Genomic DNA, 25,559 nt, shown 5'->3' with positions numbered 1-25,559 from the left:
CCATGTTAGCCAGGCTAGTCTTGAACTCCTGACCTCAGGCAATCTGCCAGCCTCGGCCTGCCAAAGTGCTGGGATTACAGGCATGAGCCACCGAGCCCGGCCAAAAGGGAGCTCCTTTACACTGCTGGTGGGAATGTAAACTAGTGCAACCACTATGGAAAACAGTAGAGAAATTTCTTAAAGAACTATAAGTAGAACTACCATTTGATTCGGCAATCCCACTACTGGGTCTCTACCCAAAAGAAAAGAAGTCATTACACGAAAAAGATGCATGAACATGCATATTTATAGCAGCACAATTCGCAATTGTAAAGATACAGAACCATCCTAACTGCCCATCAACAAATGAATGGATAAAGAAAATGTGATATATATACACGGAGGAATACTACTCAGCCATAACAAAGAACAAAATGTCTTTTGTCACAACTTGGGTGTAGCTGGAGGCCATTATTCTAAGTGAAATAACTCAGGAATGGAAAACCAAATATTGGCTGGGTGTGGTGGCTCACGCCTGTAATCTCAGAACTTTGGGAGGCCAAGGCAGGCAGATCACCTGAGGTCAGGAGTTCGAGACCAACCTGGCCAACATGTGAAACCCTGTCTCAACTAAAAATACAAAAATTAACCAGGTGTAGTGGTGTGCACCTGTAGTCCCAACTACTTGGGAGGCTGAGGCAGGAGAATCACTTGAAACTAGGAGGTGGAGTGGCAGTGAACCGAGATCGTGCCATTGTACTCCAGCCTGGGCAATAGAATGAGACTCTATGTCAAAAAAAATAGAAAAGAAAAGAAAAGAAAAAAGAAAGCCAAATATCATATGTTCTCACTTCTAAGTGTGGGCTAAACTCTGAGTATGTAAAGGCATAAGACTGATACGATGGGCCAGCTGCAGTGGCTCAGGCCTTTAATCCCAGCACTTTGAGAGGCCAGGGAGGCAGGCAGATGGCTTGAGGTCTGGAGTTCGAGACCACCCTGTTCAACATGGTGAAACCCCATCTCTATTAAAAATACAAAAATTAGCCAGGCGTGGTGGTGCACACCTGTAGTCCCAGCTACTTGGGAGGCTGAGACAGGAGAATTGCTTGAACCTGGGAGGTAGAGGTTGCAGTGAGTCGAGAATGTGCCACTGCACCGCAGCCTGGGCGACAGAGTGAGACTCCGTCTCGAAAACAAACAAACAAACAAAAAGAATATTCAAACATATAGAGGAATGGATTGGCACTGATAAAATAGCACAATACCTCAGATGAACACTAAACTAGAAATCTCAATTTATCTATAGAATGGAGAGTGCCCAGTATCTATGTTTACAAAATGACATGCATGTGTAGTTTTCATTTTTTTTTTATTTTTATTTTTTTTTTGAGAAAGGGTCTCACTCACCCAGGGTGGAGTATAATGGCACTATCTCAGCTCACTGCAGCCTCGACCTCCCAGACTCAAGTGATCCTCCCACATCAGCCTCCCAAGTAGCTGAGATTACAGGTGTGCACCACCATACCCAGCTAATTTTTGTATTTTTAGTAGAGACGGGGTTTTGCCATGTTGACCAGGCTGGTCTTCAACTCCTGATCTCAAGTGCTGCCTCCCAAAGTGCTGGGATTAACCGGCATTTTGGTTTTTGGTTTTGGTTTTGGTTTTAATTGAAAGAAGAAGGCAGTACTGCAGAAAGATAAGAGAGTAGTAAGAAGGTACAGGCCCCTGAGAATGGAGAGGGTGGAGTTTGGAGAGAACGGGAGGACATCTGTTTCCCTGCCCACATCAAGGAACAGATCTGTACTTTGGTCAATTTTGCAATAAAGGAAAATTTTTTTAAGGGGACAGTTTGCACATCGGTACAGAAGGAGATGTCAGGACAAGATGCTGAAGGAGCAGTGTTCTTTGATCAGAATGTTGGCTTTGAAACTCTGAGCATGGTTAGCACCACTCGGGCATCTGGTGATGGCTGAATGAGACAGAGAGTTGGGCAGAGGGGTATTTTCCACCCCATAACCACCTTCTCCCACCATTGCCCCCTCATGCCAGCATTGACACAGAGCAGCTAAGGCATTGCAAAGATGTTGGGCAGTCACTGGCAAAGGTGACTGGGCACAGCAAAGAAAACATGGGCAGTGCTGGGGGCCCTGGAGTAGTTCATACACACACATACACACACACACACACACACACACGATTAGATTTATTTCGGGGGACAGTCTGAAAGGATGCTGAAACAAAGAGACATGATTTGGCTGTTACCTTTTCTTAAAAGGTATACAGAGACAGGATGTGGCCATGAACTCCTGGCCTCAAGCAATTCTCCCAAAGCCTCAGCCTCCCGAAGTGCTGGGGTTACAGGCATGAGCCATTGTGCCTGGCCATGGCTGTTACTTTTTTTTTTTTTTTTTTTTTTGAGACTGAGTCTCGCTTTGTTGCCTAGGCAGACTGGAGTGCAGTGGCATGATCTCGGCTCACTGCAACCTCCGCCTCCCAGGTTCAAGAGATTCTACTGCCTCAGCCTCCTGAGTAGCTGGGATTACAGGAACCCATCACACCCAGCTAATTTTTTTATTTTCAGTAGAGACAGGGTTTCACTGTGTTGGCCAGACTGGTCTCAAACTCCCGACCTCAGGTGATCCACCTGCCTCGGCCTCCCAAATACTGGAATTACAGGTGTGAGCCACAACACCTGACTGGCTGTTACCTTTAAACTGACCTTCTTTGCATCAACAGGTTCTTAAGGTCTGGGACACATTCAAATGAGTTAATCAGATCAGTAAATAGTCTCTTTCGAAAATTCTGATGACAAGTTGACTCCGTGGGAAAGAAAGAAAATTGTTTCATTGGGAGGCTAAGGCGAGCGGATCACTTGAGGTCAGTTCAAGACCAGCCTGACCAACGTGGTGAAACCCTGTCTCTACTAAAAATACAAAAATTAGCCAGGTGTGGTGGCACACCCCTGTAGTCCCAGTCACTTGGGAGGCTGAGGCAAGGGTATCGCTTGAACCTGGGAGGCAGTGGTTGTAGTAGGCCTGGATAGCGCCACTGCACTCCAGCCTAGGTGACAGAGCAAGACTCCATCTCAAAAAAAAAAAAAAAGAAAGAAAAGAAGAAAGAACGAAGGAAAGAAAGAAGGAAGGAAGGAAGGAAGGAAGGAAGGAAGGAAGGAAGGAAGGAAGGAGAGAGAAAAGAAAAAAGAAAAGGAAAGGAAAAAAGAAAAGAAGAAAGGAAGGAAGGAAGGAAGGAAGGTAGGAAGGAAGGAAGGAGAAAAGAAAAAAGAAAAGGAAAGGAAAAAAGAGAAAAGAAGAAAGAAAGGAAGGAAGGAAGGAAGAGAAAAGAAAAGAAAAGAAAGGAAAGAACATTGTTTCAGTTCTGGGGAAAGAGAGGCGATGAGGGCTGCAAAAACTCCTTTATTTGAGGGAGAAGGGGGAGAGACACTGAGAAGAAAAAGCAGAAACTGTGGAAGGCCTAGTTCAGCGGTTCTCAAAGTGTGGTCCCCAGACCAGCAGCATCAGCTTCACCTGAGAACTTGATAGAATCACAAATCCTTGACTGGATGCCATGATTCAGGCCTGAATCCCAACACTTTGGGAGGCCGAGGCAGGTGGATCACTTGAGGCATGGAGTTCCAGACCAGCCTGGCCAACATGATGAAACCTCATCTCTACTAAAAATACAAAAAAAATTAGCTGGGCGTGGTGGCACGTGACTGTGGTCCCAGTTACTGGGGAGCCTGAGGCAGGAGAATTGCTTGAACCCACGAGACAGAGGTTGCAGTGAGCCGAGATCACACGACTGCACTCCAGCCTGGGCGACAGAGTGAGACTCTGTCTCAAAAAAAAAAAGAAACAAATGAAAAACAGCAAATAACTAAGAGTATTATAGAGATTTTAAGAGCTGGAAAGTGGTAAAAAATATTCAAATCTAAGATTTCTTATTTCTCTTCAGATTGATACCAAATAACAGCTTTCCCTTTTTAGAAATTCTTTTTCAAAATATTTCAAAGTTGGGCCGGGTGCGATGGCTCATGCCTGTAATCCCAGCACTTTGGGAGGCCGAGGTGGGAGGATCACGAGGTCAGGAGTTCCAGAGCAGCCTGGACAACATGGTGAAACCCTGTCGCTACTAAAAATACCAAAAAAAAAAAAGTAGCCAGTCCTGGTGGTGCCCTCCTGTAATCCCAGCTACTCAGGATGCTGAGGCAGGAGAATCGCTTGAACCTAGGAGGCAGAGGTTGCAGTGAGCCAAGATCATGCCACTGAACTCCATCTGGGGCAACAGAGTGAAAAGCTGTTTAAAAACATATATATCTCAAAGTATGCATTTTACTGAATTAACATAATTGTATTTTATTTATTTATTTATTTATTTATTTATTTGAGACAGAGTCTGGCTGAAGTGCAGTGGAGCGATCTCGGCTCACTGCAAGCTCCGCCTCCCGGGTTCACGCCATTCTCCTGCCTCAGCCTCCCCAGTAGCTGCGACTACAGGCACCCGCCACCACGCCCGGCTAAGTTTTTTTGTACTTTTAGTACAGACGGGGTTTCACCATGTTAGCCAGGATGGTCTCGATCTCCTGACCTCGTGATCCGCCCGCCTCGGCCTCCCAAAGTGCTGGGATTACAGGCGTGAGCCACTGCGCTTGGCCAATTGTATATAATTTAATGAAATAAAAGAAAGCAGAAACAAGATTATGCTAACCAGTACCAAAACACACACAATATCCTTCAAGGTGACTAGATGCAAGAACTTAAAACATGCATAATTTCTATCTAAGAACTAATGATTAAAGGTGAAAGGTGTCTCATTTCAAATGAGGAAATCCATTATATTCATCTCTAGTGGCAAGGGATTATTATTATGCTGTAATTATGTTTTATATTGGCTCCATATTTCAGCCAGAGTTGCTGAAGAGTAGAAAAAATAATTATAGCAAGCAATTCTGTGAAGTGTATATTTTGAGAGGTAAAACTCAAGGGAGAAGTCCTCTAAGAGAGTGTGCATATTGTCACACAGGGTTCGGTGCATAGGACATACTTGAAGAATTGGCTGATTTCTGAGTCACCTCCAAGCTTTGAAGTTTACTTATTTTATTTTTTTTTTTCTGAGACAGAGTCTTGCTCTGTCACCCAGGCTGGAGTGCAGTGGCCAGATCTCTGCTCACTTCAAGCTCCGCCTCCCAGGTTCACGCTATTCTCCTGTCTCAGCCTCCAGAGTAGCTGGGACTACAGGCGCCTGCCACCTCGCCCGGCTAGTTTTTTGTGTTTTTTAGTAGAGATGGGGTTTCACTGTGTTAGCCAGGATGGTCTCAATCTCCTGACCTCGTGATCCGCCCGTCTTGGCCTCCCAAAGTGCTGGGATTACAGGCTTGAGCCACCGCGCCCGGCCTGAAGTTTATTTTCATAAGACTTTATACGATTCATTCAATAGTTTTGAATGACACAGGGAGTAATGTTAGTCATTACAACACAATAATGCTATTTGTGTACTTCAAAGACAGCCTTTTAAAAAATTCAGTTCTTGGGCTGGTCAAGGTGGCTTACACCTGTAATCCCAGCACTTTGGGAGGCCAAGGTGGGCTGATCACCTGAGGTTGGAAGTTCAAGACTAGCCTGGCCAACAGTGAAACGCTGTTTCTACTAAAAATATAAAAATTAGCCAGGTGTGATGAAGCATCCCTGTAGTCCCAGCTACTTGGGAGGCTGAGGCAGAAGAATTGCCTGAACCTGGGAGGCGGAGGTTACAGTGAGCCAAGAGGGCACCACTGCACTCCAGCCTGGACTACAGAGTGATACTCCATCTTAAGGAAAAAAAAAGAAAGAAAGAAAAGAAAATATCTAGTTCTCAGGTGGGCACAGAGGCTCACACCTGTAATCTCAGCATTTTGAGAGGCCGAAGCAGGAGGATTCCTTGAGCCTAGGAGTTCGAAAACAGCCTAGGCAACATAGTGCTAAGACCCTGTCTCTACAAAAAAAAAAAAAAATCCAGTTCTCAATTCTATGCTTATCTAATATAGTATTGTTTTTCTGGCTACAATCTCACAGAAAAATGTGTAGAAACTGTAAATCACTAAAGCCATTTGGCTAAGAGATGCTGTCCAGCATGGTAAGAAAAACATTGGTTGAAAGTTTGTAAACTTGCTAACCTTATCAAAGTCCCGATCTGTTACAGAATGATTGGACAACTTCAGAAAACTATCAGCTTTAACTTCTGTATAATGAGAACCACGTAAGCAGCTTTCCTCAGGGGATGCATATGCATCTAGGAGCTCTGGGCATAATACAATGGCCCACAGATTCTATTTTTTTATTATACTTTATTTTATCTTATGCTTACAAGAGCCACAGTGAAGTTATGGGAAGAAGAGCAAATAAAATTGTAAAGCAATAAATAGCTATAAGGAAGGGACTCGTTTAATGCCTGAAACTCAAAATGCATTATTTTGTGTCTTAAGAGAATGAAAGATTGGTCAGACTTTTTGTTTGTTTGTGTGTTTGTGTGTTTGTTTGTTTGTTTTTATTGGTGGCAGGGGACAGAGTCTTAGTCTGTTGCCTAGGCTGGAGTGTAGTGCTGCGATCATGGCTCATTGTGGCCTCAACTTCACTGCAGCCTTGACCTTCTTTCTGGGCTCAAGAGATCCTCCCGCCTCAGCCTCCTGTGTAGCTGGGACTACAGGTATTTGCCACCATGCGTGGCTAATTTTTATTTTTTGTAGAGACAAGGTCTCACTGTATTGCCCAAACTGATCTCAAACTCCCTGGCTCAAGTGATCCTCCCACCTTGGCCTCCCAAAGTGCTGCGATTACCGGCGTGAGTCACTGTGCCCAGCCAGACTTCTATGATGTGCCCTCTGTAGGGCAGCTGCCTTCTTCATATATATATGTATTTATGGGTTTTTTTGTTTGTTTGTTTTTGTTTTTTAAGGCAGAGTCTCACTCTGCCACTGAGGCTGCAGTCCAGCGGCGTGATCTCCACTCGCTGCAACCTCCACCTTCTGGGTTCAAGCAATTCTTCCACCCCAGCCTCCTGAGTAACTGGGATTACAGGCACGTGCCACCACACCCAGCTAATTTTTGTATTTTTAGTAGAGACAGGGTTTCACCATTTTGGCAGGCTGATCTTGAACTCCTGACCTCAAGTGATCTGCCCATCTCAGCCTCCCAAAGTGCTAGGATTACAGGTGTGAGCCACCGCACCCAGCCTGTATGTATGTATTTTTAAGGCTAGTTAGGTGAAGCAGTGGGAGTGGAGAAGGAGCAAAGAAATCTGTAATTGGTTGTGATCAATCAGTTGTAAACACCATTGCACTTGGACCAGCTCGGCTGCCTTCTTTAAACGAAAGCCCCATTTAACTTTTGGTACATGGGAAGCCCAAATATGTCTTCCTGTTACCCCCATCCATTGGCTCATCTTTCACATAGCAGCTATTCAAATATTCCAAAACTGTTGTCCTGGCCTTTCTGAGTTTTTATCTCTATCTTTCTTGCGTGATCTCTGTATCAGTTAGGGTTCTCCAGAGAAATAGAATCATTAGATGATATATATGAAGAGATTTATTTCAGTGAATTGGCTCATGCAACTCTAGAGAGGGCAAGTCTGAAATCTGTAGGGCAGGCCAGAAGTCTTAGGCTGCAGTCTTGAGGCATAATTTATTATTCCTCAGGAAAACCTCAGCTTTGCTCTTAAGGCTTTTCAATTGATTAGATAAGGATCACCCAAATTACCAAAGATAGACTCTTTTATTTTATTTTTTTTTAAGATGGTGTCTCACTCTGTCGCCCACGCTGGAGTGCAGTGGTGTGATCTCAGCTCACTGCAACCTCCACCTCCCAGGTCCAAGTGATTCTCCTGCCTCAGCCTCCCGAGCAGCTGGAATTACAGGTGCGTGTCACCACGTCCGGCTGATTTTTTGTATTTTTAGTAGAGACAGGGTTTCATCATTTTGGCCAGACTGGTCTTGAACTCCTGACCTCAAGCGATCCGCCCTCCTCGGCCTCCCAAAGTGCTGGGATTACAGGCGTGAGCCACTGTGCTCAGTGATAAACTATTTTAAAGTTAACTGATTGTAAAGCTGACACACAAACTAAACATTTCAATCTCCTTCACTGTTCTATCCGCTCTTAATTAGAGCATTCCTAGTTTGTCGATACCCCTATTAAAATCAGAAAAATACATGCCACTACACTCCAGCTTGGGTGACAGAGCAAGACCCTGTCTCAAAATAAGTATATAAATAAATAAATTAAATTAAATTAAATCAGAACAAGTCTAGAGCCAGTACTCCCAATCTGACTCAACACGACAGAGGTCAGGGTATCACCTCTGTTTTTCTGGCCTCAATGCTTCTACTGATATAACCTAGCCAAGTAGTCCAGAAAATGGATTATACATTTCCTATAAGGCCTAGAGGGAATTTAAATATCCAGGAATTTTCTACTTGAACTGCTTTTAAACCAGTCTCTCTCATCCCACAAGGAGAAAATTGAGTGGGCCTATCATGGTTCAAATGCAAACAAATGTAAGTATATAGTTAAACCTTATTAGGCACATGAGCAACTCTCCTAGTCCAATTCTGGTCATAGCATATCAGAATTGGACCAGGCTTGGTGGCTTGCGCCTAATCCCGGCACTTTGGGAGGCCAAGACGGGAGGATAACTTAAGACCAGGAATTTGAAACCATCTTGGGCAACATAGTGAGACTCCCATCTCTACAAAAAATTTAAAAGTTAGCTGGGTGTGGTGGCGCACATGTAGTCCCAGCTACTCAGGAGGCTAAGATGGGAGGGTCATTTGAGCTGCAGAGTTTGAGGCTGAAGTGAGCTATGATTACACCACTCCACTCCTGGCTGGGAGACCGAGTGAGACTCTGTCTCAAAAAAACAAAAAAAAAAAGAAAAAAAAAATTGGTAGCCAATTTTATCTTTGGAAAGCTAACTGTGAATAATTACAACATTAAGTAACCCTTGTATATGTATTTTTCTTTCAAATGCTTGCAGAGGATTCAGATGCCTCCCTGTTACTACCACCTACTCATCCCTGCCACTTGTTACATAGATACACTCAGTACTCTTAACGGATGAGAAAATAGATTTAGAGGTTAAGTTAGTTGCTCAAGACCACACATCTAATAGGTGGTAGAAACAACACTTGAAGTCAAATCTTCTAATAGTACTAAAATACTGAGATAAACACCGAAATAACCAAAAACTAAGCTATGAATGGGTAGGTAGATAAGAAAGTTGGAATGGGGACTTTAAAACGTGGTTATAATCCAGATTCCAGGAAGCTAGAACATATGAGAGTGTGAAATTTCCAAAGATTGGATCTGCTATTTCGTTTCTGGTTTTTTGGAGATGGAGTTTTGCTCTTGTCACCCAGGCTGGAGTGCAGTGGCACTATCTCTGCTCACTGCAACCTCTGCCTCCCGGGTTTAAGTGATTCTCCTGCTTCAGCCCTCAAGTAGCTGGGATTACTGGTGCGCACCACCACGTCCAGCTAATTTTTTTTGTATTTTTAGTAGAGACACGGTTTCACCATGTTAGCCAGGCTGGCCTTGAACTCCTGACGTAAGGTGATCCGCTTGCCTCGGCCTCCCAAAGGGCTGGGATTACAGGCGTGAGCCACTACACCTGGCTAGATCTGCTATTTCATTCAGACCTCACAGGGTGACAGGCACACACTTTCAATTAATACAACAAATACATGCTGAACAGTGTCATGCATGCAAGACACTGCATGCAAGACGCTGTGCTTGGCAATACAAGCAACATAAAGATGTCCCATGAAATAGTTATCCGCAAAGAATTTACAATCTAGTGAGGAACACAAATGAAGAAGCTAAACTGGCCAGGCGAAGCGGCTCATGCCTGTAATTTCAGTACATTGGGAAGCCGAGGTGGGAGAATCGCTTGAGCCTGGTAGTTTGAGACTAGCCTGGGCAATATAATGAGACCTTGTATCTACAAAAAAGTTTAAAAATATGTACATATTTTAAAAATCAGTTAAATTACCACCACAGAGCATCTCTTCACTCCTTTACTTATCTATTTATTCAACAAATACTTAGGAATTTCTCTTTACCTTCAAGACAGCCATGAGTAAGATAGGTAATCAAATGGTACTAGAAAGTATACCCTATGTGGAAGATACGTCCTTCTACAGAGAAAAGGCACTTTGAAGATGGAATGAGTCAGGAAGAAACAACTTTTTTTTTTTTTTTTTTTTAAGACAGGGTCTCATTCTGCCTGTTGCCCAGGCTGGCGTACAATGGCATGATCGTGGCTCACTGCAGCCTCAACCTCCTGGGCCCAAGCAATCCTTCCACCTCAGCCTTCTGAGTATCTGGGACTACAGGTGTACATCACTATTCTCGGCTATATTTTTTTATCTTATTGTAGAGATGAGATCTCACTATGTTGCCCAGGCTGGTCTCGAACTCTTGACCTCAAGAAATCCCTCCACCTCAACCTCCCAAAGTGCTGGGATTGGATTGCAGGCATAAGCCACCATACCCAGCTTTCCCCAACAGTAGGCTTTCTAAGCAAAGCTAAGTGTTTATATTTTACTTACCAGACTGTAGTATAGTGCTTACTGCACACCTACTCATTTCAAATTTGTATGTAGAACCAATACCTGATTCATTTTGAGTGCTGGTTTTATAATAAAAGAATGGCAAAAAGCATAATAATCAGAAGTTCCTACAAATCACCTATGCATGTAACATTTCGTATATGAAGTTCTCCCATATAGCAGAAGGACTTGCTATTTTTTGGGGGGGGGTTAATGAGGGCCATATTAATATAATGCATTAAATGCATATTTTTGGGTTATATACTACATTTTCACTTTCTTTCTTTAACAAGTCAGTTCACTGACATCTATTAGAAGAATACAGCATATTTGTAGGGTGTGGTATCACCAAGGATAATGTTGCAAGAATGTTTCTTTGATTTTTACTCTTGGCTTTATTTTATTTATTTATCTATTTATTTTTAGACAGGATCTCACTCTATCGTCCAGGTTGGAGTGCAGTGGCGCCATCTCAGCTCACTGCAATCTCCACCTCCTGGGTTCAAGTGATTCTTGTGCCTCAGCCTCCCAAGTAACTGGAACTACAGGCATGAGCCACCAAGTCCAGCTAATTTTTGTATTTTTAAAAAAAGACAGGGATTCACCATGTTGGCCAGGCTAGTCTTGAACTCCTGACCTCAAGTGATCCACCCATGTAGGCTTCCCAAAGTGCTGAGATTATATCATAAACCACTGCTCCCAGCCAGTAACTTCGAACTTCTGAGTTTAAGTGATCTTCCTGCCTCAACCTCCTTAGTAGCTAGGACTCCAGGTGCATGCCACCACACCCAGTTAACTTTTTTTGTAGAAAGGAAGTCTCACTACATTGCCTATGCTTTTTAAATTATTTTGATTATTTAAATGTAGCTGTCCTGAAACGCATCTTTTTTCCTTCTCTGTTTACACAGATTTATGTTAACCATCATTTTCCTCTGTCTCAATTGTATGGAGGTCACAGCCAGTTTTCTTTTCCTCTTTGGGTTTTTTTTTTCTTTTTTTTGTGCTTCTGATTATACGGTTGAAAATTTAGTTTTTTAATTCCAGCAATTTCCATAGGATGTTTGAACATTTGCAATTTATTCTCCATCCATTCTTTTATCTTCTATAATTTCAGAACCTCACACAATCCTTGGACATAATAGGTACTTCACAAATATCTTTTTGTTAGCTTCAACTCTCTTCCTGTTTTCAGGGAACAATTAAACCTTAACATTTTCTTCATTTATAAAACATGAAGTGAGGAAAAAAAATAGAATACAGAAATAGAAACCATTACCGATACAGCACAAGCATAATTTGGAGGAAAGCTGTTTTTGTATAAAACTGAAATTGAGTGTACTGTGCAATTTCTTTTATAAGAGGACTCAGCGAACAAGCAGTAACATCAGAGAGTGGTAATAAGACCCCAGTTTGGATGTTAATCATCTTGCCTTTCATTTGCCACTTTCAATTTAATTAAGCAATGTATAGCACTCTAATAATGAGACTTTCATTCAGTCTTTGTCTTTGTGTTTTAAATAGATTTTTAAACAACTGCCCTTAAGAGCATAAAATTATTTTAAAAGCCTGGTGGATTTTTTGCGTTTGTTTATTTATCCAATGGAAGAAATGCAAAGTTATGGAAGAATGTGATTGGAATGTCAGGCAGAGAAGGGCAAATGTCATTTGATCATTTGTTCATTCAACAAACTTGTGCTGAGTGCTGCACACCATAGAAATAGAGAGTTTCAAGTCACAGTAACAGGACTTCAGTGAACAAAGAGCTCTGAATCTGTGACATGGCCAGAAAGGACTTCTTGGATGCTCCAAGATCATCATTTCACAGATAAGCACCTTCAAGTTCACATAAATTCAGTGTCTTGCTCAAGGTAGTTACAAAGTTAGAACTGGAATCCAATTCTCTTAATTCAGTTTATTATTCATTTCTATAGAAAACGCTTTTTATATCTTAGATTTTCTTCTTTGTTCAGTAAATTGTGAGGAAATCCAAATCACTTGTAAACTGACTGCTTCACCTCAGAATAACAGAAAAACAGTATTATATTTGCTGCTTAGTAACCCTTTCTGCTCCACACTTAACTTATTCTTGCCCATAGAAACCTGTTTAATTCATAGTACACCTAGGTTATTATGGAGTTTAAGAGCCATATGGTGTTATTTTAGATGTGGGGGACTTAGGGGAGTGGAGAAGGGAGAAAGGAAGAAAGGAAAATGTCTTTGAGGAACAATACTGTAGAGAGCTCCAAGTGAGGCTGAAGGATGGCATTTCCACTCTGTCTTATTTTATGATGATACCTTCTCCCACCGCCCATGCCTGGGTCTGCCCAGCTGTCACACCTCCAGGGCCCCGATCATTTCATGCTCCATTTAGCCTTCCCTGCCCTTCATCCAGGTCACATAGAGCTTGAAAATAAAATTTCAAAATCTTAAAAGCCACTGGTAAGACTGCATTTTAATTTTTAGTTCATTTTTTTGTGGGTTCGGTTTTTGTTTGTTGGTTGGTTTGTTTTTTGAGACGGAATCTGGCTCTGTCACCCAGGCTGGAGTGCAGTGGCGTGATCTCAGCTTGCCACAACTTCCACCTCCCAGGTTCAAGCAATTCTTCTGCCTTAGCCTCCTGAGTAGCTGGGATTAAAGGCACCCGCAACCACACTAGCTAATTTTTGTAGTTTTAGTAGAGATGCCCGCCTTGGCCTCCCAAAGTGCTGGGGTTACAGGCATGAGCCACTGCACCTCGCCCTGGGTTTTTCAGTTTTTGTTTTTGTTTCAGTGTTTTTTTTGAGACAGAGTCTCTTCCCAGGCTGGAGTGCAGTGGCACAATCACAGTTTACTGCAGCCTCAACCCCCTGGGCTCAAGCAGTCCTCCCACCTCAGCCTCCTGAGTAGCTGGGATTACAGGCATGCGCCACCATGCTTGGCTAATTTGTATTTTTTGTAGTGATGGGGTTTTACCATGTTGCCCAGGCTAGTCTAGAACACCTGAGCTCAAACTATCTGCCCACCTCAGCCTTCCAAAGTGCTAGGATTATTAAGTGTGAGTCACCATGCACAGCTGAGCCTGCATTTTTAAAGCTTTCCTGTGTTACCTGGGTTTGGAGACCCCTGGAATAAGCACTGTCGCCAGAGGGGGCCTCAATCTGTGGGGTCCATCTAATCTGTGGACAGTGCTTATTCTTCTAACCTAGGATGCTTTTCCCCTGGGCCCAATTCATTTAGAAGATAGCAAATCTGATCAGATCATGCTAACATTTAGAATCCTTCAGCTTACCCTCCCTGTGAGTTAAGAATGACATTTCAGTATCCAAACATTCAAGTCATTTGGTGTCTGACCCACTTAGCTTTTTGGCTTTCTGGCTTGCCACACATACCCCAAGGTTGGCCCTCTCCATGAGCATGCTTTGAAACATGCTTTCCTCTCTCTCCAAAACGCTGCATCTCACCTATCCCCATCACAGCCCTGTCCTACTTGTCCCCAGAGATGAACTCATGCTCTCTTTAACACTGTCTTCAGTGTCTTCAGTTGATTTCCTAGATGGGCTTTCCTGTAAGGCTCTGAGTTCCTAAAGACAGAATGCCTCTTATTTGTCATTCCCTGTGCCTTGAAAAATACCTAGCATAGAGCCAATCAGCAAACATTTCTTCAGCATTGCCTGTATGTTGGGAGTTGTGCTAAGCTCTGGGGATGTAATAGTGAGTCTCTTTCCTTGTAAACTTCAACTCATAGTGAACGCAGACACAAAATAGGGTGGGAATAGGCTAGGAAGAGGGAACACACAGAAGAAACTATAAATGTCCCACTACTGAATATATGAGAGAAAATAATATCTCAGTCCTTGTGAAACTCACATTCTAATAAGGGAAATAGACAAGCAAAGCAATGAATGTGTGCTCCCATTTAAACAAATGAACACCCAAATGGATGAAAGAATGAGTAAGAAGCCAGACAACGGCTTTCCCAAGTTTGTGACTCAGAGCAGGAGTTTCCAGGTGGACAAGTCTGGTCAAGGGAATCAAAGACTCAGGAGACCAATCTTTAAGAGAACTGCAAAGTAAATGATATAATGGAGGTCTGGATGCATTCCAGGCACAACAGAAGATAAGCATCTAGACCCTAGGAGACTTGGTCTCCCAGGCCAAGATATTTAGATTTTACCATTTAGATGAGCATTTTTCAATTTGTGTGGCACCCATTAGTGGGTCATGAAATCAGTTCAATAGATTGCAATCAGCATTTTGAAAGAATAGAATAGGATATGTCAGTGCATTTCATGTAAAAAGGACAGCTTTTAGTGGGGAACCAATTGTTTCCATCATATGGGCTTTCTTATAGTACATCAATCTTGATGAAACAGGTTTGAAAGCCACTGCTGCTACAGATGGGTAACCAAACTGAAGTTTAAAGCTGGGTAGCAACAAGACAGCTTTTGCATTTGGAAAGATGCTGTGGTGTCAGCGAGATTAAGATTAAAAAGGCAGGCTGGACACAGTGGATCACACCAGTAATCCCAACACTTTGGGAGACCAAGGTGGGCAGATCACTTGAGACCAGGAGTATAAGACCAGAGTGGGCAACATAGTGACACTCCACCTCTACAATCAACTGATCAATCATTAACAAATTACTTTATTTTTTGTTTGTTTTTTTTTTTTAGAGATGGGGTGAGCCAATGCACCCAGCCATAGATTATTTTATTTTTTAAAAAAGATGGCCAGGCACAGTGGCTCACACCTGTAATCCCAGCACTTTGGGAGGCCAAGGTGGGTGGACACCTTGAACCCTGAACCTGAGTTCAAAACTAACTTGGCCAACATGGTGAAACCTTGTCTCTACTAAAATACAAAAATTAGCAGGGCATGGTGGTGTGGGCCTGTAATCCCAGCTACTTGGAGGCTGAGGTGAAAGATTCACTTGAACCTGGGAGGCAGAGGCTGCAGTGAGCCAAGATTGCACCACTACACTCCAGCCTGGGTGACAGAGCAAGTCGCCATCTCAAAAGAAAAGAAAAGAAAAGACTAAAAGGGCAACACCATTTAAGGAATGACTTTAGGAATCGAGAAGATACAAGTTGAGTATCCCTTATCCAAAATGCTTGGAACCAGAAGTATTTCAGATTTGGAATTTTTTTCAGATTTTGAAACACTTGCATTATAATTACTGGTTGAGCATCTTTAATCTGAAAATCCAAAAAGCTCCAGTGAGTATTTTCTTTGACCATCTTGTCCACACTCAAAGAGCTTCAGATGTTGAAGCATTTCAGATTTTGGATTTTCAGATTTAGGATGCTCAACCTGTACTTGGATGGAGAAAAGGATATAGTCTTGAGAACTAAATGTAGATTTGATGATTGGTTCCTCCTTTCCATTTCCAAAGCTACTATTCTTGTTTGGCCCTTACCATTTCTTTTCTAATCCATTCCTCACTCTCATCTAGCTCCTTTGGTCTTGAATCCATCCTTAAATCCATCCTTCATACTGCATTGGTCTTGAATCCACCTTAAATCCATCCTTCATATTGCATTGAAAAACACATTTGAGGCTGGGTGTGGTGGCTCATGCCTGTAATCCTAGCACTTTGGGAGGCCAAGGCAGGTGGATCACCTGGGGTCAGGAGTTCAAGATCAAGATAACATGGTAAAACCCCGTCTCTATTAAAAATACAAAAAATTAGCCAGGCATGGTGGCAGGCACCTGTAATCCCAGCTACTTGGGAGGCTGAGGCAGGAGAATCTCTTGAACCCGGGAGGCAGAGGTTATAGTGAGCAGAGATCACACCACTGCACTCTAGTCTGGGTGACAGAGTGAGGCTCTGTCTCAAAAAAAAAATTTTTTTAAAGAAAAAGAAAAACACATTTGACCATCCCACTCTCCTGCTTAAAATACTTCAGTGAGCTGGGTGTAGGGGCTCATGCTTGTAACCCCAGTTCTTAATAAGGCTAAGGCAGGAGAATCACTGGAGCCCAGGAGGTCAAGACCAGCCTGGGAAACATAGCGAGACCCCATCCCTAAATAGTAAGTAAATAAATAAATAAAAATAAATACTTCAGTGACCCCTCACTGCCCCATGACCTAAACTTTCTATCCAGCTTTAGTTCTTGCCTCTCCTTTTTGGAGCTTGTTTTCTACTCATCTCAACAGATTCTTGCCTCTGTATTTTGGCTTCTGCCATCCCCTCAATTAGAAATATCTTTCTCATTTTTCTTCACCTGGCTTCCTTTAACTCAGCTTTTAAGATTCAATTTAACCATCACTTCCACCAGAAAGGCTTCCCTGATTTTTCCTGACTGGACCAAGTACCCTCCATCTTTTCTCCAACGACCCTTTGTATAAAACTCTTCCCATGGAATGAAGCCATAACTGCAATAGCAAATACTTACGAAGGATTCACCTGATGTCAAGCACTGGGTTTACCTGCATCATCTATTTAGTCCTCACAAAACCCTAGTGAAGTAGCCATAATTATTATCTCCATTTTACAAGGGCAGAAACTGAGCTCTGGGGAGCTCATGCTATGATAAACCACAATCTCATGTATCAGCCCTTCTGAAATGCAAGCATCCTCTCTCAATGGTCAACATTACATTTCTTTGTGTCCCAACCACATAATGCCAGGCAAATAGTTGTTGTTGAACCTTTGTGAAAGCTTTTACATGCTGCGGGGTATATGCAAATGAAGTAAGCACAGAGAAATGTCTATTGGATTTGGCAAAGAGGTTTATTGGCATCTTTGCACAAACTTCATTTTATGAAATGAGACTTTTATTATTATGTTATTTGCTTTAGTCCTTGCAAATATTAAGCAATCCATAAATACTATTTAATGAATAAATTGCAATGGGTTGAGGAGAAAATGTGAGATGAGGAAGTGGAGATTATTTTTTCATGAAGCTCAGCTAAGAGAGAAGAGTTGGGTGGCGGTGAAAGGTGGCTGCGGGAAAAAGGAAGAGTTTGTGGGTGTAAAGAGGATGTTTTGCTTGCAGTCTGTTCGCTAGCTTTTAGAGATATTGCAAGAACAAGGTGTTTAATATGCTGAGAGACAGTAGCCTAAAGAGAGAGAGACAGTTAAAAAAAAAAAAAACAACAACAACGACAACACTGGAATGAGGCCAGGCTCAGTGGCTCACACCTGTAATCCCAGCACTCTGAGAGGCCAAGGCGGGCAGATAACCTGAGGTCAGAAGTTTGAGACCAGCCTGGTCAACATGGTGAAACCCTATCTCTATTAAAAATATTAAAAAAAAAAAAAAATTAGCTGGGCATGGTGGTGCATGCTTGTGATCCCAGCTACTCAGGAGGCTGAGGCAGGAGAATTCCTTGAACCCAGGAAGGGGAGGTTGCAGTGAGCTGAGATCACTCTACTGCACTCCAGCCTGGGCAACAGAGCAAGAGTCCGTCTCTAGGACAAAAAAAAAGGCTGGGTGAGGTGGCTCACGCCTGTAATCCCAGCACTTTGGGAGGTCGAGGTAAGCAGATTGCCTGAGGTCAGGAGTTCGAGACCAGCCTGGCCAACATGGTGAAATCCTGTCTCTACTAAAAATACAAAACGTAGCTGGGCGTGGTGGTGTGTGCCTGTAGTCCCAGCTACTCGGGAGGCTGAGGCAGGAGAATTGCTTGAACCTGGGAGGTGGAGGTTGCAGTGAGCCAAGATCACACCACTGCACTCCAGGCTGGGCAACAGAGCAAGACTCCGTCTCAAAAAACCAAACAAACAAAAAAACACTGGGATGAGAACTTATGTGAATACAAAGAAGGAAACAACAGATACTGGGGTCTACTGGAGGGTGAAGAGTGGGAGGAGGGAGAAGAGCACAAAAGATAAATATTGGGTACTAGGCTTAACTCCTGGGTGATGAAATAATCTGTACGACAAATCCCTGTGTCATGAGCTTACCTGTGTAACAAACTTTCACGTGTACCCTCAAACCTAAAATAAACAAACAAAAAAAAACCACACTGGAAAAGGGGATTTCTTGGAGGAAAGAGAAGAGGAAGTTTCCAAAGCTCAGTGGATTCGCTCTGGACAGGATGGCCAGGTTCTTCCCCACTAATTAGACCAGCATTTCTATTTTCTCTGAGTCTTAATTTCCAAAAGCAAATAACATACACTGTCCTGTAGAGCTAGTACCTAAAATAATTTTCCTACTTTTTTTTTAAAATAACTTTTTATGTCTAAAAAAAAATGTATATATCGAGGAAAGACTAATTCAAACAAAATGGATGGGTCCCACAATTTTTTTTTTTTTTTTTTTTGAGACAGAGTTTCACTCTGCAGACTGGAGTCTAGTGGTGCAATCTCGTCTCACTGCAACCTCCGCCACCTAGATTCAAGTGATTCTCCTGCCTCAGCCTCCCAAGTAGCTGGAATTACAGGCATGTGCCACCGCACCTGGCTAATTTTTGTATTTTTAGTAGAAATGGGGTTTCACTATATCTTGGCCAGGCTGGTCTCGAACTCCTGACCTTAGGTGATCTGCCTGCCTTGGCCTCCCAAAGCACTGGGACGACAGGCATGAGCCACCGCACATGGCCGAGTCCCACAATTTAAAGAAATGAGAAAAACTTCACCTCTATTTCCAGAGAAAAACTTATGTTGATGAATTCCTGCACTCTATCTATTTAACACTTGACAGTGTAGGGTGAGGTGGGGAGGGACAGGGTGGGGTGGATTCCTCAATGGGGAGGATGAGGAAAGAGACTTTACACTTACTGAGCTGGAAGAACAGGCAAATACTGTCCTCTGAAGAGACAGAGCTGGGGTGCTGCCAGCTGTGAGAGGCAACATTAAATAGTGTACACGGACGCATCGCCTCTCTGTTTTCCCTGTTCCCCGGAGTCCTCCCCACCACTCCATCCTCCAGACAGGCCTGGAGACTGAGAATCTAGAAAAGGATGCAACTAGGTCAAGGTCAAAGGAAAGGACTGGGATATCCCAAGGACAACAGCATAGAAAGTCAGGGAATTCCAAAAGCCACTCCATCTTCTCAGGGTGCCTGCTCCGGGATAGGTCTTGCAGTGTTAAAGATAAATATTTAAATAGAAAATGCGTATTACCTTGATAGAGGATGTTAGCAAAACTTGTTGAGATCTATAAGTAAATATAAAAAGCAATCAAGACATTCTTATTTTTATTACCTAGTTTATTTGTAAGACCATACACTAGCCTCTGGGAATTTTTTTTTTTCCTAAGACCTAAGAAGCTATTCTCACACTTATGATCCAGTTGGAAAGATGACATTGGCTTAATATCAATACCAGTTAGCATAAAAGTCCTGTTGTTTTATACAAGCAATAAACACTACAAACACTAGAGAAAAGACAGGAATAGGCCTGGTGCGGTGGTTCACGCCTGTAATCCCAACACTTTGGGAGGCCGAGGCAGGCAGATCACCTGAGGTCGGGAGTTCAAGATCAGTCTGACCAACATGGAGAAACCCTGTCTCTACTAAAAATACAAAACTAGTCAGATGTGGTGGCACATGTCTGTAATCCCAGCTACTCGGGAGGCTGAGGCAGGAGAATCACTTGAACCCAGGAGGCGGAAGTTGCAGTGAGCTGAGATCGCACCATTGCACTCCAGCCTGGGAAACAAGAGTGAAACTGTCTCAAAAAAAAAAACCAAAACAAAACAGAAAAGACAGCTACATGATGACGACATATAGCCGGGGTGAAGAAATCTGATCAATATTACTGAATATTACAGCACTGTTATATTTTAGGAGACATGCTATGAAGCAGCTTCAGGCTCCAGTGTCAGTGTAAGATGAATTTGCTTCCAGGAGCCTTCTCCTAAATTACACTCATGCCGTAACTAACCTGCTAGCACGCAGCCTCTGGAAGAGGCCTAGGCATGCAGATCTCTCGCTTTCTCTCTCTTTTTTTTTCCGAGACAGAGTCTCACCCAGGCTGGAGTGCAGTGGCACGATCTTGGCTCACTGCCACCTCCAGCTCCCAGGTTCCCATTATTCTCCTGCCTCAGCCTCCCTAGTAGCTGGGATTACAGGTGCACACCACCACGGTGGCTAATTTTTGTGTTTTCAGTAGAGATGGGGTTTCACCACGTTGGCCAGCCTGGTCCTCAAATGATTCACCTGACTCGGCCTCCCAATGTGTTGGGATTATAGGCGTGAACCACCTCGCCTGGCCTCCCTTTTTATAATCTATTGAATTATCCAAGTAATTTCACTAGAAAACTGGGCTGACTCTATCGAAATTGAAAGTTATTAAGGCATCAAGTAAGCAAAGTCTGTTCTCTATAATTTTTTTTAAAAAAAATGTCTCTTTGGAAATTACAGAAGTTACGTCCAACTTCAAGTTCTCTTGGCATTTTAAGAGTCAGCTCTTCCCCCTGAAAGGACAGGGGCCAATGAGAGCAGGTGTTGCCATCTGAGTTCACACCTAAGTACCTAAACACTCTTTAATTTTCCTGTGTCGGTTGATATCATTATCAGCTAAACTATTTTAAATTAATAGTAATATCTGTTTGCTCTTAGATAATAGGAAAAAAACCACAAGTGGAAAATCCCTAGAAGCCAGCCAATCTCTTTAATCACATCTGGCAATTTTCTAGAGTGAGGGATTATTGCTTTTGGATGGCTTTTTTTTTTCCCCCAAATAAAGACATTAATAAAACCAAGGTGGACTGGATTTCGCAAAGAATTTTTTTGAATATTTTGTTTACCCACTGTTCACTCAGTTTCTGTCTAGTTAAATGAAGGGCCTTACTGATTCACACCGGTATCTGGAGAGCTGGTTGCTTCTAAAAGTCTGGTGTGGTTTGGAGAGCAGTCTCCTATAAACCCCAAGTGAGGAAAAGTTTTTTTTTTGAAACGGAGTCTTGCTCTGTCGCCCAGGCTGGAGGGCAGTGACGGGATCTCAACTCACTGCAAGCTCCGCCTCCCGGGTTCACGTCATTCTCCGGCCTCAGCCTCCAGAGTACCTGGGACTACAGGCGCCCGCCACCACGCCCGGCTAATTTTTTGTATTTTTAGTAGAGACGGGTTTCACCGTATTAGCCAGGATGGTCTCGATCTGCTGACCTCGTGATCCGCCCGCCTCGGCCTCCCAAAGTGCTGGGATTACAGGCGTGAGCCACTGCGCCCGGCCTGGGAATTTTTGATTTATTCAGGATAAGGAGGATGTCTCACCCCATCTATGTTTGTTTACAATGCTCTTCACAAACAGTTGTGTAGCTCTGAATAAAACTGGGGACCAGGTGGCCCAGGAGGCCCAGGAGCCCCGGCTGCCGCTCGCATCCGGGCATTCATGTTTCTCGCACACACAGCTGCGGCAGCTCTCCTCCAGCCATTGTTGCTGGTCTCTGAGGGGCTCCCAAAGCCACTCAAAGTCAGCTACTCCCTCCACCAAAGCAGTCCGCCGCCTGAGGAAACACAATGGGCCAGTTGTAGCTTGAATTCCCCGAGGGGCCATGGGAGAGTTTCTCTACTCAGCAGTTTTGAAAGGCACCTTGCCTAACTCCTGTGCACTCGTCCAGCCTCTCTCGAGAGAGCAAGCAAGCATCCTAACCTCTGTCCTTGATTGGGCCTGTAAAAATCACCTCTGAGGCTGCAAAGCTGGTGAAAAGTGTCAAGGAGTCAAAAAGAAAGTACACATTGAAGCCAGTATAAGGACTAAGCCAATGCAGATAAAACATTTCAAGACAAAGCATGCAATAAAATTCAGCAACAGTCCTGTAAGAAATGTGTTGGTGGATTCATTTTTGTAAGTGACACTTTTTCTTTGATGCTTCTGGAGAAAGGGAATATTTCTTCATATCCCTTGCTACATTCTCTGTGGACAAAGAGGAGTATCCGATAGTATCCTGGTTCATACTGTTTAAAATTGATCCCTCCGCTGGCAATGATCCTGATCATCCATATGCTTTATTTTCCTTCTTATTTATTATAGTTTACTTATTTTATTAAATAAATAATATGTCCCTTTAATAATTTTATTCTCGCCAGGTGTAGTGGGATTACACGTCTGTAATCCCAGAGCTTTGGGAGGCCAAGGCAACAAGATCACTTGAGGCCAGGAGTTCAAGGGCAGCCTGGGCAACATAATGAGACACCATCTCTCCAAAAAAAAAATTAGCCAAACGTGGTGGCGCGCATCTGTAGTCCTAGCTACTTGGGAGGCTGAGACGAGAGGATAGCTTGAGCCTAGGAGCTCTTGGCTGAAGTGAGCTATGATCATGCCACAGCCCTCTAATCTAGGCAATAGAGTGAGACTGTATCTCTATTAAAAAAACCCAACCAAACAAACAAAAAAAGTCACTATGAACATATTCAGACTGTAACATATTAAAAAAAGAAAAAATAAAAATAAAAAGCAAAAAGAAGTAAAAATAACATGAAAAAAGAATATTAAAAAAATTTATTATGTTGGCCATAACTCAAACTCTAGAGCACAGGTGTTTGGAGGTTCAGGAAAGATACATATTTCAAGATACAAAGATTCTTAATCAGCCCAGGCACACAACTTATAAATATATTTGAATAGATTTATCATCTGTTTAAATCCTGTTCACAGTAACCCCAAAGTTAAATCTACTTGGCAACAGAGACATTGAAAGTAAGCCAGAGTAAAAAGACTGATTTTAAACTACGGATGTTGGAAACAAGGCAGGAACAGTTACCAGACTTCAAGCCCAAAACTATCTGAATAAGAATAATAAAAAACATTATCCATCTCTAACAAAACTGAATACTTTTTAGATTGATCAAAAACACATTTAGTACTTTTATAATCAAAGTTTTGCAGTAGTGTATATGGGCCGGATTCAGTGGCTCATGCCTGTAATCCCAACACTTTGGGAGGCGGGAGGATTGCTTGAGCCCAGGAGTTTGATACCAGCCTGCGCAACTTAGTGAGACCTCATCTCTACAAAAAAAAAAAAAAAAAAAAAAAAAGCTAGTGTGATGGCACGAGCCTGTGGTCTCAGCTACTCCTGAGGCTGAGGTGAGAGGATTGCTTGAGCCCAGCTGTTTGAGGCTGCAGTGGGCTATGATTAGGCCACTGCATTCTAGCCTGGGTGACAGAGGAAGATCCTATCTCAACAACAATAATAGTGAATATGTATTTGCTTAGCAATGGAGTAGATTGTAAACTATGAGATTAGTATTTTCCCTTGTAAGGATAACTAGCAATTCACCTTAGAAATGTGTGAACCAAATTTCTGTCACCCTAATCATAATAATAAGGGTCAAAGTAAAATAATCACTATCTGTTGGGCACCAAACATGTGCCAGGCAAAATACTTGAACTTTGTAAAACGTGGTAGCATTTTCACAGCTTGGGAGGAAATATTATTACCTGAATCTTACAGATGAGGAGACAGGCCAGGCACAGTGACTTATACTCGTGATCCCAACACTTTAAGAGGCAAAAGGATCTTTTTCTTAAAAAAAAAAAAAAAAAAAGTGATTTTTTTCATAGAGATAAAGTCTCGCTATATTGCCCAGGCTGGTCTCAAACTCCTGGGCTAAAGCAATCCTCCTGCCTCGGCCTCCCAAAGTGCTATTTAGACATAAACCATCTCGCCTGGCCAGGATAATTATTTTTGTTTGTTTTTGGGTTTTGAGGTTTTTTGTTGTTTTTGTTTTTGTTTTTTTTGGTGACAGTCTCACTCTGTCGCACAGGCTGGAGTACAGCAGGGCAATCTCAGCTCACTGCAACCTCCACTTCCCAGGTTCAAGTGATTCTGCCAAGCAGCTGAGATTATAGGTGTACACCACGAGGCCTGGCTAATTTTTGTGTTTTTAGTAGAGATTGGGTTTCACCATGTTGGTGAAAACTGGCTGGTCCAGGAGGATCTTTTAACACCAAGACCAGCCTGGGCAACATAGTGAAACTCCCCTATCTCTAAAAAGAAAAAATTCTAACCCCACTGGAAGCAGGAAGAAAAAGAAAAGAAAAAAAAAATGTGGAGACAGACTCAGCAAGATGAAATGACCAGCCATGTAATGCATACTCTAAGAAAGAGACTGAACAGCACTGACCAATTCTAATTGTGTTGAGTTTGAAAGATAAGAGAGGTTGTGAGACTGAGTTCTCCTTTCAGTCTCACTGAATTTCCCACCAAATCCCCCATTAAGCATCAAAGGGAGTCAAATGTATTTGGTTTTTTCTTTCCTTTTGCATATTGCAGGTACGAAGATGGATCAAGAGCCCAATGGTCAGTGTGGACAAGCATCAGAGTCCCAGACTGAAGTACGCTGGCTCCTCGATGGTGCACATCCCTCCAGAGGAGCCAGACTTTGAGCCTCCCTTGTGTCAAGCATGCCTGGGTGAACATGCTTTCCAAAGAGGGGTTCTCCCTCAGGAGAAGGAGTCGTGTTCATGGGAAACCCAATCTGGGTGTGAAGTAAGTTCATGTTCGCTCTGGATCTATTCTCCTGGAAAAATTCTGGGCCTTTGTTTTTCTTGTATTTCTGCCATAGTATACCCCACAACTAATTTTTAATGCACATTTATAAAGCTTCTGAGGAGGACCTAGAATTGTGGTCTTCGTTAGCTCATGACATTATTTTTTTTAATAGGCTTTATATTTTAGAGCAGTTTTAGGTTCACAGCAACACTGAGCAGAAGGTACAGAGATCACCCATATACCCTTGTCCCCATGCACATATAACCTACTTTACCATCAACATTCCCTAGCAGAATGGCACATTTGTTATAACTGAGGAACCTACCTTGACATATCATTATCACCCAAGTCCTTAATTCATGTTAGAGTTCACTCTTGTTGTTATACATTCTATGAGTTTGGACTAATGTATAATAACATGCATCCACCATTACAGTATCATACAGTTAAGTTTCACTGCCCAAAAACTCCTCTGCCCTCCACTATTCATCCCCTCCTTACCCTGAACTCTAGCAACCACTGTTCTTTTTACTGTCTCCATAGATGTGCCTTTTCCAGAATGTCATTTAGCTGAATCATGCAGTGTGTTGTATTAATTTTTTATGCTGGTCCAAGACCGATACAGCAATGTGTTGGTAAACTGGC

The 25,559-nt window shown here is 42.8% G+C and overlaps 1 protein-coding gene across 1 annotated transcript in view; it reads left to right on the top strand.

Moving 5' to 3' along the window:
* SGK1 (serum/glucocorticoid regulated kinase 1) overlaps positions 1–25,559 on the top strand; it is a 153,776-nt gene that overhangs the window by 32,871 nt on the left and 95,346 nt on the right. Inside the window, exon 3 of the mRNA XM_077999435.1 lies at positions 24,696–24,911. Within this exon, the coding sequence (XP_077855561.1) occupies positions 24,696–24,911 (216 nt within the window). The remainder of the gene's footprint in view (positions 1–24,695; positions 24,912–25,559) is intronic.

The sequence above is a fragment of the Macaca mulatta genome, chromosome 4, assembly GCF_049350105.2.
Source record: "Macaca mulatta isolate MMU2019108-1 chromosome 4, T2T-MMU8v2.0, whole genome shotgun sequence".
NCBI classification, from domain to species: Eukaryota; Metazoa; Chordata; class Mammalia; order Primates; family Cercopithecidae; genus Macaca; species Macaca mulatta.
The sequence above is the reverse complement of the archived record's forward strand: the minus strand, read 5'-3'. Positions and strand labels throughout refer to the sequence as shown.